Source organism: Octopus sinensis, linkage group LG4, assembly GCF_006345805.1.
Source record: "Octopus sinensis linkage group LG4, ASM634580v1, whole genome shotgun sequence".
In the NCBI taxonomy this organism is placed as follows: Eukaryota; Metazoa; Mollusca; class Cephalopoda; order Octopoda; family Octopodidae; genus Octopus; species Octopus sinensis.
This window is the reverse complement of record NC_043000.1, coordinates 96,206,419-96,223,539: the sequence shown is the minus strand read 5'-3', so window position 1 is coordinate 96,223,539 and position 17,121 is coordinate 96,206,419. Positions and strand designations below refer to the sequence as shown.

Genomic DNA, 17,121 nt, shown 5'->3' with positions numbered 1-17,121 from the left:
ATCGGGCAATGCCAAGACACACCCACATACAAGTAATTAGCCACTTTCAGGTCCCACTACAAACTCCACTCATAAAGCTTTGGGTGGCTTGGGGATATAATAGAAGACACTAGCCTAAGGTGCCATACAGTGAGATTGAACACAAAACTATGTGCTTGTAAAGCAAACTTCTTGACCATGCAGCCATGCCCATCAACAAGTCCTTACCAACATGACCACCAACACAATGAAGAGGTTATCTTGGTGGTGTTACAGATAAAGACACGCACACAGCATTACATAACATGGTGAGATTTCAATTTAATTACAACATATAACACTCACCTCTTTCTGAGTAATACCTACACTAGTAACATATTTTGAGGTGCTGCTGAAATAATCACTACAAACTTGATTCCCTTTCTCTCCCTCTATTTCCATGAGAATTATGGCCTCAAAGAAGTATTTCTTTAAGAGAAATTAATATAAAGAGATTGCCTGTAAATCTTAGGGAAATCTATAAACTTAAACACAGACCTAATTATTGACTACTGAATTTAAAGGCACAGATATGGTTGTGTGGATAAGAAGCTTGATTTTGAACACGGTCTTAGGTGCAGTTCCTTTGTGCAGCACCCTGGGTAAGTGTCTATTATAGCTCCAGGTTGACCAAAGCCTTATGAGATGATTTGGCAGATGGAAACCATGTGACAGCTCACCATGTGTATGTATGTGTGTTCTGTTTGTCCTCCCCACTACCGGACAACCAGTGTTAGTTTATGTCTCTATACTCAATGATTTGACAAAAGAGACAGAATACCAAATTTTAAAATAAGTGGTGGGGGGGAGGCAATTTGTTTGACTAAATCATTCAAGGCCATGCATGGCTACAGACCAATGACTGAAAATAGTAAGACAAAGAAATACAAAGAAATGTCAGGAAAATAACTTACTTTTGGTATGGTCCCAGTTTTACTGATTGCATTTGAATTGATCGCATTTGAAACTGATGGTGCAGTTGTGGAAGGAATAGATAACGGCTGCAAGCTCTTTGCAACGCTAGGTACAGTGGTAACAGGCACTTGTGCAGGAACAATAGCCATACCTGCTCCCGTAAGATTTTGAGTGGTCTGAGAATGTGATGGTGGTTCTTGAGATGTAGCTCCATACTCCACAAACTGGAAAATAAAACGATTATGTTAAATTAACAGTTTTTAAATAAGAGATGTAAAACATTTTTCATTCAAAAGTTTGCTAAAGTATAACTTTTAAACTGACATTGTAAGAAAGCTGAAATAAGATATACTTTTTAAAACATACTTTAAAAAATTCAATTCAGTTTTATACTAGAAAACAAACACCAAAAAATAATCATGGAGTTTTAACTTTTAATTTCTAAGTTTATAATTTTAAAATTATTTTCTTATAGATTACATTCAATTGTATACTCAATTGGTTATTAAAAAATTAAATAGGGGGGTGGGGATCGATGGTTAAGGAAGGTTAATTGAAGTTCGAGTTAGAATAAACAGAACACCTTCCACTTTCATCAGCATTATGTCCATTCTTCATGCTAGCATGAGTTGAAAAGTTCAACAGGATCCAATGGGTCAGAGGACCTGTCTTGTTCCAATGTCCCATTTTTGGCATGGCTTCTACAGCCAGATACACTTCTTAATGTCAACCACTTTGCATGGTGTATTCACATTTTTTTCATGGGACCAGCACTACACAGATTGCCTTTGCCATCAACAACACTAAAGAACCCTCTAAAGCTGTGCGCTGTTGCTGCTTCAATCAATTACTAACCACCTAAAGAGTGTACTGGGCACCTTTGCAGTACCAACACAGGTGGAGTTGCCTTGAAGCTCAGAGTAGAAGAGTCTCCAAGATGGAGAGAACAGATTCATTGGGAGAGAATGGAAATAAAGAGAACAGGCGGAACAACGATGGGGTGGGAGTAATAAAAGAGATGGGGGGAAAGGACAGAGAAAGGTTGGGGATTAGTGTGAAGGAAAAGGGAGAGACAAAGTGGTAATGGTGATGGAGTAGGTTGAAAGCAGTGATGGCGTGGGTCAGTGATCCATCCAGACAATTCTTATTGGAGTTACACAGGTTTATTGGTGAGGGAGAGTGAAGACAATAATACTGATGCAACAATTATCAGTAGTTTATATATAGCAATAACGAAAACTGTTTAAAACTTCTAAACACCTGCACAAACTATCCAGAAATATTACAAATTTGCAAAGAGAGAAAAAAAAAAATTATTAGATTTTTTAAGCAATAAAATTATGGTGAAATATTTACATCAATTAGATGCTGCGGGAACTGAGAGAAATGAGGTATAGCGGCTACATGCTGACAATATTGAGGATAATCTTTTAATCTGAAAGAATACATTAAAAAAGATACAAAATATCACATCATTAAGTCAGAAAATATTGAGTAAACTGGATTATGCAAATAAAATATGTGAAGATAGAGGAAAATATTTCAAGAGTAAAAATTAGTAATAAACCAAATGTAAGTAGCCACCTACCGAGTTTTGAACTTGTCTAAAGCTGCAATCCCAAAAAAATACATCTTACTTGCATGTTGTTTCCGAAGTGCTTCTAATACATATCGTAATGCTATTCCAAGGGACATATAGCTGAAAAAATTTAAATAATTTCAAAAGAAGGATTGTAAAACATTAAATTTAAAAAATATAAATAAAATAAGCTGTATACAATATACAAAGATTTCTTCAACTTACGTGACTAATCCCTGTTCAATGATCCCACCAAAGAGGACGGCTGTGATGTGAAGCTCCCTTTCTGGATATTGAGGGAAAAAGCAATATTCTTCGAATAGATTTCGCAGCATACACTGACATACTTCCTACAAATTAAAAGAAAAATTTCATACGATAAAAATATTTTTAAAAGAGCTTTACAATAAATACAAACACAAAGCAATAAATACAAACAAAATGGACTGACTGAAAGGCTATCAAAAGATCACATATTACAAGAAATGTCTAAGCATTTTAGCATATTAAGCCCATAGCTACTTATAGTAACTAATATATAATCTATAAGAGAAAGAACTTTACTGACAAAATCCTGAGTGTTAACAGCTTCCCTAGGCTTGGGGAAAAATAATGTATCAATATATAACAAGAGTAAAAGTGAAATATGTAAAATTGAAGTATTTAATACATAACATTAAGCGAAATACATAACTAAGTATTTAAAGTTTTAAAAAAACAAAGAAATTAAAAATAGGAATGGGTCAATAAGAAAGCAATCTTAATGAATCTATCACAGACAATTTCCATTAAATGTCTCACATGAGATTTCATGGAAATTAGTCAGAAGGATAAAATTTATAATTATAAAATCAAGTAACAGCTGACCTACAACTTTTTTTAAAACATTGTCTGGGCATTTTATTCAGATAAGAAAAGTGTACACCTCCCCAAGAGTGTTACACAAGAAATTGTAAGGAAGAAATTTGTCTGGATCAGAGGCACTGTCTAAAATATAAGTTAGGCTAATGTTACAGACACTGGCCTAACATTAACAGATAACAATTGTGCAGTATTGTACAGAAGACTTTGGCTACTACTTGCTCCTTTATCCAACTTTGCTAACTATTGTGACAGAATTTGCTCATGAAAATCTGCACACTTAAAATGTAAGTTATATCAGAATGGCATATATTAGCTGTATCAGAATTGGAGGCCACCAGAAAACTAGAATGAAATATATTACTGCAATTTGCATCACTAATAATAATTATCTTATATTCAAATACTTTACCCGCTCTCTTTTATTTTGGGACTCCCTGAATCTTTTTAACATCTCAAGCACTTCATCGATAGACAAGGCTTGATGGGGTGGTTGATTGTAAATCTTCTGAAAATAGGAATTCGCTTCATCTTCTACATCTTTACTGAAATGTTGACTACCGTCAGGAAATATGCTGAGTTCGCCTATGAAAAGGAGAAAAGAAAAACAAAATCAACTTAGCACACATGAAGATTAGCATAATATGGAAGAAAAAAGATCTTAAAAAAAAAAACCATTGATACCAACCCACTAGTTTTGTGATCTAAATTAAAACTTTACACAGCAGATTAATAACGATTTCAAATTTCAGCAAATGGTTAGCAATTTTAGAGGGGAGGCAAGTTGATTACATCAACCCCAGTGCTCAATTGATGCTTATTTTAACCCTGAAGGGATGAACAGTCAATCTCACCAGCACTTGAACTTCGAACACAAAGAGCCAAAAAAAAAAAAAAGGCCGCAAAGCATTTTGCCTGGCATGCTAATGTGTCTGCCAGCTCATGTACCTTAAGCACCCAATCATCCAACTATTAAATTCTTCATTACTTTCAAAATTGAAACAAAAGCAGTGCAATTTCAACTAAAATACATCAATGAAAGGGTTAAAGCAATCTAAATTAAAACTTTCCATTAAATTTCATGGGAATTTGTTTCAAACATAAGCTTAATAGTGACCATGTTATTTATTTTTTTTAATTCTTAATTATTTCCAAAATTAAATGAAACAAAGGTAGTGTAATTTCAACAGAAATAAGGTATCAAAAGGGTTAAAAGAGTAAGATAAAAAAAAAGTCATACCCATTTTATTATCTATATTTGATGGTGGTTGTTGTTTCAGAGTCGCTTGTGCGCCCAGTGATCCAAGAGAATAGACAGCATTTCGGCTGGTCATCAATGGAGCTTGTAAGTTTAAATCTAAGAAAAAGTTTCAAACAAATATTTGAAATGTTGAAAATTAAGGATGTAAACTATATTAGAAATGATGTTGCAACATTTGTTTAGAAATAAACTCACAAACTAATGTATGTGCCATCTTTTATAGGATGATATCCAATTCTAAAGCAGTTTTAGCTGATATAATACACTAAACTCTAAAACAGACAAAAAAAAATTTTTTTATTTTATTTTTTTTTTGCTGACTTTCGGAATCTAGATAGATGGACATTATAGCACAAAGATTTCCACAGCTCCAATCAGGTAGTATCATTAGAAATATAAAATGATTTTAATAAAAATCTAAGTATAACGGTTGTGTGGTGAGAAGCTTGCTTCATGGCATATTTCAGGTCCAGTCCCACTGCATGGCACTTGGGCAAGTGTCTTCTATAGCCTTCTCAGTGGATTTGGTAGACAGAAACTGAAAGTAGTCCATCATATATATCTATATATGTTTATGTCTTTATGTTAGTGATTGTCCACTATCCACATAGAAAATATTTAAAATACAAACATTAATATGGAAAATTCTTACAAAACAAAACCCAACCTTGTTTTTAGAATAGTGGTTCTCGGCCATTTTTTTTTACCTATGTACCCCCTTGATTACTATTTTACTCTGATGGACCCCATAGCCATTTGATGTTGAAAAGCTAGTTTTATAGGTACTTTCAAGATTCCTGTTTAGTTTTTCACACAATAATTTCTGTAGGTTGAACTGTGTAAAAGGTTTCTTGTAATAAATACATCTAAATCAAAATTTTGTCATGGACCCTTGAAATACTTCTGTGAATCCCCAATTTGCTATTTTGCTTGTGTACCCACTCCACAAATCTTACATGGACAAGCTGGGGTTATATGGGCCTCAACTGAGAACCATTGTTTCAGAGGAACTAAAAAAAACAAAAAAAAAATCTTCAGTACTACAAAGTTTGGGAATCTTTAAATCTTTATACTCTATTTCCTTCAGCCCACTCTCAATCTAACTACCAGTAAAGAAAAAGACGATTTCAAAGAATATAAAAAAAGGCAGCAAATAAACTAAACAAACTTCTGAAAGATAAAAATCATAAAAAAAAAAAAAATTACTTTGTAATTGTGTAGTTAAATTCTGAATAGACCCATAACCAGTTGGGACTTGGTTTATTCCAGGAAATCCTTTTGCAGGTGAACCAGGTGCACCAGTAGCTACAGCAGCAGAACTCAGGGTAGCCAAACTTTGTGGGAACGTTCCACTCACTGCCGGGGTACCCATATCCAAAGCATTCATGTTAGGAAGGGGAGCCATCTAGAAAAGAAAGTGTGTAAGCTGCTTTGATACCTGAAGTTTGCATGATGATGAATGCAAAATTACTATATATGTGGGAGATGCAGACATGTACAAACAATCTTGCAACAAGAAACAGAGACAGCTTTTGAAAATCAGGGTGTTCTTGCAGAATTATTATATACAAAAATTTTGCAACAACATAAAACTGCAAAAGAAAAAAAAATGAAGGTAACAATAAAAACAATTAATGAATCTAATACATTATTTAGTTCCTCAGTTCCAAATTCACATTCAAACATGGCCTTTCATATTTCTAATATTGACAGACTTAAGTCCATCATAAACCCTAGAACACATTAGTTTGGATGTTTAATCTGGTTTCCATGTGTTTACACAACTAACATTACAACAACCCATCCTGGACAGGTCATCAGTCCATCACAGGATTAATTTCCGAGAAGTGTTATGAAGACAAGTGTTCCAGTTGATACAATCAACAAAACAGCCTGCTTGTGAAATGCACGACACAAAATGTGACAAGGCTGGACCTTTGATTTACAGGTACAACTCATTTTTGCCAGCTGAGTGGACTGGAGCAACATGAAAGTGTCCTGCTCAAGGATACAATGTGCTGTTGGCAATCATGAGCCAAATACCCTAACCACTAAGCTACACCCTCCACTAGGATTAATCTAGTTATTGCTGAAACTCATTTTTGTAGCTGAGTGGACTGGAACAATGTTCACAGGTTACATACCCTAAGATGCATGCATTAAATCATCACTAAATAATGAGAGTCAAACTAACACTACAGACATTTACACATTATACATACATATGAACACTTGCAGTGTACCAATAGCCTTCCTTCATGTGTGTGGGTGCACAGGCCAGTAGCATTTGTTTGAATCTTTTACTATCTCCTTTCCATAGTGAGAAAGATTTTTTAACCACAGGAATTGTCAGCACATTGATATAATAGACAAGACATTAATTTTTCTGATTTCAAAAATTAAAACAGAAAATCTTGATGTGAACAAATGACCCGACTGATTCCAGACACAGATTTCTAAAATATATTTTTCTCGGTTGCATTCCTATTTGTGAAACAAACCTTTGGCAAAGTAATATGGTAAAAAAAAAAAAAAACCTATAAAAACTGTTTAAAATAATGAAAGTAACATGCATTAAGAGAATCTTTTTATTATTTGTTTCAACTCTTCAAAACAAAACAAAATTACCCTAGACATATCTTTGTCCAATTAAAATTTTAATCCAACAGCATAAGAAATAAACAGTTCTTAGAAATATAAAACCATCTGTATATAACACAAATTAACTCTACCACCCAAATAGGCCATGACAGGATTCAAATTCAAATCCACAACACCACCAGGTGATATTGTAGTTTTTAAAAATTTCACTTACAAAACAGCAGATTCAGCTACAATACTTGTGCTTATGTAGTAAAGAAAACAAAATTCCTAAAAAAAATACAACTTACATTCACAATAACTGGACTTGGTTGAGCAGGATTAATAGCAGATTGATTAAGTTTGGCTCCAACAGCTCCAGGCGGCATTTGCCGTTGTTTATTCAATATTTGATTAGCATTAGCAGCTATATTTAAGATGGCTTCAGATAATTCATGTGATGTGACTTGACTGAAAGTTTCAAAATATAAAATGTATATATCAGCTATTGAGTATTAAAAGTATTTTTGAAGCAGAATTTCATGTGAAACAATAAACTACAATTATTATTCCGGCTTATAACATTTACAAGTTTATACAAGTGTCACAAAATCTAAGATAGCTGCTAGAGAAATGTCTTGAGAATTTAGCAAAACGTTTTGTTATTTTTCAATTCTGCCACTTACTGAGGTATTTCATAACTTGTACACATTTCATTTTATTGATTACACATGCAAATTGAGTCTCTTAGGAAGAAATTAGTAGAGAAGTTTGCTAACTTGTCTCTCAGGATTTTTTTTTTTAAAGTTGTGCCTATGACCCTCCGCAGGGTCTCTGAGATTGGTGGATCAAAGGGCAGGAAATATCCTCAAACCAGAAAACCGGATCTGAATGCTTGCAACAGAGTGACTCCAATAAAGGCTAGATGGTGGTGTTAAACTAAGTAACAAGTTAAGTTTACCACCCAAATGGGCCATGGCAAGATTTGAACTCTGAATACTAAGAGCCAAAACAAATACCACACAGCATCCAGTCCAACATTCTTACAATTCCACCATTTCACTGCCTTCAATCAGTAGTACTATATTTTATCAACCTTCAAAGGAAGAAAGAAAACGTTGAACTCAACAGGATTTGAACTCAGAGCATGGAATCAGAACAAATACTGCAAAGCATTGTCTCACACTAATAACTGCCAATTCATTACCTACATTCATCACCATCATCGTTTAATACCCATTTTTCCAAGCTTGCATGGTTCAAACAGAATTTAAGAAAAAGTTTCGACAACCAGACATCTTTCCTGTTACCAACCCTCACCTGTTTCCAAGCAAGGTAATATTTCCCCATGGCCAAATATGTTTCCATGGATGGCAATGGTACACACAAACATGTATATACTCGAAAAGCTTCTTACAGTTTCCATCTACCAAACTCACTCACAAAGCTTTAGACAGCACAGAGCTACAGTGGAAAACATTTGCCAATGGTACCATGCAATGACACTGAATCTGAGAGCATCATTTGGAAGCAAGCTTCTTATAACATTAAAACTAAACTATATTCTTATGCCCATTCAGTGCATCAATCTTTACATTAACATAGGAATACGACCCATGCCAGAATGGCCTATAGACATTAAAAATTTTTTTTTAAATGAAAAGAATCTATGAGTTGATGTGAATTTAAACAACTGCAAATTTCAAAATGTGACTGTATTTATACAGAGAAAAAATATCAAGGCTAGCAGTACTCCAGATGTTCTATTGTAAATGGTAACAATGCAAGTTTGTATCTTTGAAAAAAGACCATTTCTTTGGTTTAGTTTTTATCATCATCTCAGTATAGGATCTAGAAGTCTACATTTGAGGAATACTGAAATGTATTCCAACCCATGCTAGCATGGAAAGCGGACGTTAAACGATGATGATGAAATGTATTTATTGAAAAAATTTTTCACCCAGTACATACTGTGAAGCAGTTGGCATTAGAAAGGACATCCAGTCATAGAAGCCATGCCAAAGCACTCTCCGGTTCACAAGACCCTGTCAAACCATCCAACCCATGCCAGTATAATTCGTAATCATTAGTTTGACAAAATATATTTTGTCAAACATTTATAGACTAAACAAGTAAAATATATGTGTGTGTTATCTGCTGGCATATATGTCTTAACCCCTAAATACATCTGCAAAAACAATGCTACTCAAATCATTTACTAAATGAAACTTACACATCTTCCACATTCCCAAAAAGAAAAACACTGATTTTGACTAGATATATATCCTACAATGGCAATATATCCTACCTGTGCGGTGCCACATAAAAGCATCCAGCACATTCTGTTAAGTGGCTGGCATTAGGAAGGGCATCCAGCTGTACGAACTATGCCAAATTAAAGTGGGGTTTGGTGCACACACCCCTGCCAGCTCTGGTCACACAGTCCAACCCATGCCAGCATAGACAACAGACGTTAATGAAAAATGGCAAACATGCTAAGATAGCAACCAATAATTCATATTGTTACCATGTAAGAATTTGCCATATAGAATTTTAATGTTTTACTTATTCAAGCTCCAAAATTCTAAGGAAAACTTAATACACATAACTCTATATATATATATATATATATATATATAACATCACTTAGAGCTAGCTTAAACAAATATACAAGGTAGCTTACTTTGCATAGTTTTGCAAACAAGATAACATAGTTTGCACAGTCTCTGTTGGCAATCTGTTCTTTGTTTGATGTTCTTCTTTAACTGCACCACTTGTCACAGCTGGGAAACGGCGTTTCAGAAAGTTTACACAAGCTTGAACAAATGGTTCCTACAAGATGAAATTAGAAATATCACAGTGGAGAGGAGTAAGTCGAGTACTTCTGGAAAGCAAATGCAAATTCTTAAGCAACTAATTAATATTAGTACATTCAAAGTAAGTGGAGAAAAACTTGTCATACTGGTTTTCCTTATGCATGTATACACACACACACTAACACAAATATACATACACACACAATCATTTACTGTCACCAGTTATAAGACTGTAACCATGGTGGAGCACTGCTTGCAAGGGTTTTAGTGAATCAAATCCACCTCAGTGATTATTTTAGAGATCTGTATTTGTGGCAACTTAACTTTCTAATTTTATATATATATATATATATATATATATATATATATATTATATATATATATATACACACACACACAAGAGGAGACTCCAGATGGTAACCCTTTCGTTACTAACCCGACTGAAACCAGCTCTGGCTCTATAATACAAATATCTTGTTTTCATAAGTTTTTAATCAAAATCTTCCACCAAACCCTAGTCACAATTTATGTTCCTAACATTAGCTTAATGATAACTAAGTTATTTTACTAAATTCTTTGTTATATTTAAAATAATTGAAAGAAACACAGAGCATCTCAAAATAAATACAGTAACGAAAGGGTTAAGACATGCCTGCTTGAAGAATTTCACATTTTTCCGCAAAATTTCTAGCCCCAAATGGCTTACATTTTATATCTAGCACTATGTCTTTCTCCATTTCTAACTTAAGGGTTAAAATAAAGCAACCCTGCAAAACACAACTGATCTTTGCACACAGATACACAGAATAACACCAACCAAATAACAGTGCAGTGCACAACAAACATCAGCAATCTAACGCATCTTTTATCAAGAGCACCGGTGAGTCTTTTACACCTACTAGGTATGTTCATATTAGCCTGAGTTGCTGGATAAAGTAAGAATATTGTAGAATGGAAACTTTTCATAGATTGGAATTTAAATCCTAATCTCCATAGAAATTTATTGTTTCAAGAAATCATTGAATTTGAATTACTTTTAATTTTTACGATTATAGATAACAACTCAGGCTAACTTCTGAGCCCAAGTCAGGCATGTGTGAACAATGTTGAGAGAATGTCTAACGAATGATATTTTTTGCCACAGGGCACTTCTAAGACACCACCAGATGCTGAACAAAAATAAATGAAATGCAACCAGGCTCAATAAAAGGAGCCAGAGTTATTGGCTGCAATTACATACTTGAAGTCAGTATTGGGAGAAATTAAATCAGCTTGCAAATACGTGTTCACTTTACAAAATTTATACTAGGGCTAAGTCTGAACAGCCCGAGTGTCACAGTCGCCACCGATATATGGGTAAAGACTCCCTTTAGTCATGAATGACCATGGGATGTACCTAGAAAGTTCCCCTCTGAGGAACAAGTCTGGGCAAGGTTGTTTATAGAAGGCTAGCAGTCACCCATACATACCAGTCTCCCCATTCCATGCCACCAATTTTATCCAAGGGAAAGGCAAAGGCCAATACAGCTTAGCACCAGAGACATCACAACAGCTGAGTGAACTGGAGCAATGTGAAATAGAGGATCTTGTTCAAGAACACAACACAGAGCCCAGACTGAGAATCGAACCCACTACCTCATGCTCTAACCACTGAGTAATGAGCTTTTATACACACACACACACACACACACAAAACAGAGCTTCAAGCAGTTTCTATCAATGAAATTTCACTCAAAATATAGGTAGTACCCAAAGTACCACACAGTGCTATCAAACAGCAGCACATGGCTCCAAAGTAAACTTAACCAAGAAACAATGCTTGGATCTGTAAAAAAAATGAGATTTACATCTATTTTCAAAGTTTTTATTAACAATATTTTTAAATGCTGGAAATTTTATACTAACTCTATGTTCTCTTATTTTGTCCGAGAGCCATTTATCAAGCTTTAGATATTCCCGACGAGAAGCAAGACATGCTAGGTCAATTACAAATGGAAATGGTGTTGCATTCAACAGCATAGACAGAGCCTACAATTAAAATGAAAATCATTAATATAGATTAAAGATAGTTAACAGAATTAACATGAATATTAGAACAATTAATCAATACTATTTAAGTTTGTAAACCAGTAGAGGCTTAGAAACTGATCGAGAGAACTGTAAGAATGTTCTTTAAAAAGCAATGGGAGTGGGGATTATTTAAAAGGTAACACCGAAAATGGTTAGAAAAGAAGGATCGTGTAAATTTATCAAACATAACCAGCTGTGAAACCAGATAATAATGTAAACTGAAATCACTGGAAAACACATGTATGTTATCATCATCAATTAACAACTGTCCTCCATGCTGGAATGAGCTGGACAGAAAGGAAGAGGCGATAAGCAGTAGCACAGGATGGGAAGTAACCAGTAGCATAATAAACCTGTAGATAGATTGGAAAATGGAGATGTGTGGGGAGGCAAAGTGAGTAGTGATTATAGTGAGACGGGGGAAGGTGAGGGAGAATATCAATGGAAGATATGAGGGTGTTGAGAATGTCAGATATGAGGTGAAACAAAGATACTGAGATGTCTAATTTATTTCTATTAGGTCTACTCTCTAGATTAAATTTTCAACTATTATGGGAATTAAGATGGCAAGCTGGCAGAATTGTTAGCACACCAGGCAAATGCTAAGCAGCATTTTGTCCATCTTTACATTCTGAGTTCAAATTCCACCAAGGTTGACTTTGGCCTTTATTCTTTTGGGGTCAGTAAAATAAGTAGCAGGTGAACACTGGAGTCTATCTAATCAACTTACTCCTGACTGGAAATTGCTGGCCTAGTCCCAAAATTTGAAATCAATAATTATGGAAATTGATTTCAAATCGTTATCTTTGTCACAACATCTACTGGGTGCATTAACACTTACTGGGATTAGTATAAAAAAATTTTTTTTTAATTAAAAAAAGAAACAGCATCTATAGTCTTTCAGAAACAATGGCTTATATTTCTGCTGTTCTAGAGTCAGATGTCTTACACATGATAAATATTTATGCTTACATAATACAAACATTTTTTGATTTAAGCTTACCTTAAGATCTTGAGCAACATCTAATATTCTAGCAAGTCTAATCTGATCTTGACAATCGCTCCTCATGTACCAATCAGCCATAGAGTGCATTATTAATGTGCGAATATTAGTGGAAAGATTCTGAAACAAACGATATATAGAAGTTTTAATATAAACATTTTACAAGTACCAAAATCAAAGGATCGAGTAGCAACATTTCCACAACTAGGTTCAACAGATTTGCAAGTTTAGTTCTTAGGATTTCTTTAGTTCCAATGACTTCATGCACTTCTATATATATTTAACTAGATGCCTTAAAAATTAAAATGAAAAACAGTATTATCACTTTAAGATCTACTTTTTCTTTTATGACGAGTCGTATGGAATTTGTTGAGGCAGATTTCCCATTGCTGCATGGCCTTCCTGTCACCAAACCACACACTGCTTGTTTCCAAGTAGGGTGATATTTTTGCATAGTTGGATATATTCTTGCAGAAGATTGGAAACAGATGACACCACTTGTATGACAATGACACTCATAACTATTGCACAATGTCAAGACAAGGACAGACTTTGAGCATTCAAACCGAAAGCAATTTAGATGCTATAAACATGCACTTATCAGATTATTTTACAATACCTGACTTCCAAAGATGGAAAGGGATGGTGGGAGAGTAACTTCACTGGGTTACTAAAATCTTAACAGTTTATAACACAGCTTTCTCTTCAGTTTCAACTGTTACAATAATACTCACACACTTGAAAAAAGAACAGGCATCACCAAACACCATTTATCTCTCCCACAAACCTAATACATCAAGCCTCAGTATAAAAAGTCCAAAACACTTTTAATACCAACCTACCCAAGATCACCCCTAGTTCTATGATAGAATCTATGATGCAAACTTTGTTTTAAAGTGATCCAAATTAAAACTGTCAAAATTTCATGTTGATTTATGTTCCAAACACCAGTTTAATATTAAATGAGTTATTTTACTAAATTCTTCATTATTTTCAAAATTAACTGAAACAAAGTGTATTTTAACAAAAATATGGAAATAAACAAAATTAAATATAAACATGCAAGTACTTACAGTATAATGCCATGCATAATTTAAAACAATAGCTGAATTTGGATGGTTATTTAGGAAAATTGGAATCAGACTGGATAGAAGTTCTTGTTTCAAGATATTCCATGTGAGCTGAAATAAATTTAGCATTTAAATATTACTGCAAATGTTTTACAATCACTAACATAATTACAGAGTTAATCCCCATCCTTTTTTTTTTTTTTTTGTAAATTCCTGTAAGATTTAGCAATTATTCCTCCTCAATACAGATTCTATATCAATACAATGTTCTCTGCATTTTCCTCCAAGAGACATTATTCATAGATCCCCTCCTGCAACACCTTCCAGGAATATGCTGGTAAGTTTAAATTTACAAACCACAAATACAGTGTTATGAACCAGTAAAGGAGATTCTATATGGCTGCAATCTGCTATAAATTACAACCAAACCTTAAAATCACACTGAACTAGTTAAAAAAAAAAGAACACATTAGCTTAAATAGTCCAAGGTAGAGTATGCCAAAATAGAAAAAAATTAAAAAACTGCCAGAAGAGCTGCCCAATCAAAATTGGCCAAGTGTAAAAAACATGATTTCTAGTAAAGTTAAATTATTTTTGAAGTCAACTTACATCAATTTGGAGCAATCCTAAAGTCAACATATCTGGACAATTTTGGACAGGAAATTTGAATAGATCTGTTACAAATGGGTAATGACCAAGATCTGAAAGTCTAAGCAAAGCTTGGACAAGGTCTTTGGATTTCCTGCAAATAAAATTTATAGTTAAACAAATATAAAGTCTTGTAATTCTAAGGGATACTAAAAACACTTTAACAATGAATAAACTATTAGCAAAGCAGTGATTTTTATCAAAGTCATAGTTATGTTAAAAAAATTTATAGAAACAGATTGCAATTAGAATACCAAAAGACAATTATACAAACCATGTGAGAATTTCTTTGTTATCTTCATCAGGAGCGGCTTTAAGAACATCTGTTATCACTGGCTCATATGGATAATCAGCTAAGCAGAAGATATCTGGATTTTTTAACGCATGAGTTAGAAAAGACAACTGAAAATACCAAAAGAAAATAGAGCATGAATATAAGGAAATGAAAAATTGACAAAAGATGAAAATTATAATTTACTAGCAGTATTGCCCGGCGTTGTTCAGGTTTGTAAGGGAAATAACTATATAAGCATTTTTAGAGAGTTATAGCAAAAAAATGCATTAAAAATGGAATAAAAAATGATGGTAATTTTTTTTTTTAAATCGTTGACTCATCGTAGACATTTTTAGAGAGTTACTTCCCTTATATAATAGCGAAAAAATGCATTAAAAATGGAAAAAAATGATGGTAATTTTTTTTTAAATCGTAGACTCATGTAGACGCTTTCTTAGCCATTTCTGTTTTGGTGTCTTCAAGCCATGAAGTCGTTCTAAAAGAACGCTGGTCTCCTTGACAACGCATTATGACGTTGATTTCTTTACACTCCCTTCCCCACAGCTTCATGAGGGAGGGAAGAAGCAACACAGGTGCAGCTGTGAGTGTGGACGCCAACTCCGCCGCCATCGACACACGAAAAAATATGCATTAAAATGGAATAAAAAATGATGTTAAATTATTTTTTAAATCGTAGACTCATCGTAGACGCGCGCTAATAGCCAGACGGGCTCGATGTGAATCACGACTATAAGATACCCGAATTTGGTTAAACTGCACCGCAAAATGTGGGAGTAGTTAGGAATCTAAATCGAAGGGGACAGACACTCACACAACTACAGTTTTATATATATAGATATGTGGTTTTGTGGTTAAGCCACATGGTTTCAGGTTCAGTTCTACCTGCCAGACACCTTACGCAAGTGTCTGTGAATGAATTTGGTAGAGAGAAACTCAAGAAGCTGGATGGATGCATCTGTGTGTCTCTCGATGAGTGTGTGTGTGTATTACACACATGTATGTATGTATAGAGACAGACAGACAAGAGAGTGTGTGAAAGAGTTTGTATTTCCGTCATCAACAGGTATGTTTCAATCACTGACTATATTACACTGCTTTGCAAACCATATCGTTAACTTACAGTTCTACTGCAAAAGCATGTCTAGGCTTCTTGATATATTGTGTGACCTTTGTAAACAAAAGGCTTGCCGATGCAGTGTTATATATCTCCATTTCTCCACATAAATACATCTAGGATGTTTGTTTGAGAGAATGGGATTACCTCCACTTGGAAACAGGTGGAGATTGATGACATGAAAGTTATCCAGTTGTAGAGAACTCTGCCCCAACATACTCTCATCTGACCCATGCAAGTATGGAAAAGTAAACATTAAAACAATATGTCTATGTTCAGTGAAAAAGCAAACATCTTCAACACATTTGTTCTGCACCCACTTGCCATCAAAAACACAGTACATCAACAATTGCTTCTTTGGAAAACTAACAATACTGTTGTTCAAAGATTGATATAAAATAATTTATATCCACTCATATTCATATTAATTCAAACATTGATATAAAAACATTTAGGTATTTACATAATCTGACTAAAAATCAACTAAACTATGAACATACCATGCTAAACAATGCTCAATACATTATAGAGGATGTCCAGGTACAAAGTCCTAAAAGTTATAAGCTATAACAATACACAGTTTGTACAAGTTGATTTATCAATACAACACACAAAATTGTGTAAACATCAATGTTTCCAGGCTACTACAAAATGACAACTGATGTAGAAGAGTTAAAACAATAGTTTTTTTTACCTATTCTACACCAACTAAGCATATAAAATCTGCCATTCCAAGTGATTGACATTTCCAACAGGCTTCTATGAACAAAACTATAGTTTTTCAACAAAACCTAAAATTCCTCGTTTCTTTTTGTATCCATTTTCCACACAAAATTTTTCCTTTTAGACGATTCAAAATTATTTTCAACATAAAAAAAACCCACTTAAATT

At 34.1% G+C, this 17,121-nt stretch overlaps 1 protein-coding gene across 4 annotated transcripts in view; it reads right to left on the bottom strand.

Annotated features, from left to right (window-relative positions):
* LOC115211042 (CCR4-NOT transcription complex subunit 1) overlaps positions 1-17,121 on the bottom strand; it is a 60,572-nt gene that overhangs the window by 28,670 nt on the left and 14,781 nt on the right. For all 4 annotated transcript variants that reach the window (XM_029779907.2, XM_029779908.2, XM_036502249.1 and 1 more), the window contains 14 exons: positions 15,096-15,223; positions 14,783-14,915; positions 14,177-14,284; positions 13,104-13,223; positions 11,936-12,058; positions 9,898-10,046; positions 7,526-7,685; positions 5,841-6,039; positions 4,614-4,730; positions 3,786-3,958; positions 2,738-2,862; positions 2,522-2,632; positions 2,290-2,368; positions 933-1,157 (listed from right to left, as the gene is read on the bottom strand). In XM_029779907.2, coding sequence (XP_029635767.1) covers positions 933-1,157; positions 2,290-2,368; positions 2,522-2,632; positions 2,738-2,862; positions 3,786-3,958; positions 4,614-4,730; positions 5,841-6,039; positions 7,526-7,685; positions 9,898-10,046; positions 11,936-12,058; positions 13,104-13,223; positions 14,177-14,284; positions 14,783-14,915; positions 15,096-15,223 — 1,950 coding nt within the window. The remainder of the gene's footprint in view (positions 1-932; positions 1,158-2,289; positions 2,369-2,521; positions 2,633-2,737; positions 2,863-3,785; positions 3,959-4,613; positions 4,731-5,840; positions 6,040-7,525; positions 7,686-9,897; positions 10,047-11,935; positions 12,059-13,103; positions 13,224-14,176; positions 14,285-14,782; positions 14,916-15,095; positions 15,224-17,121) is intronic.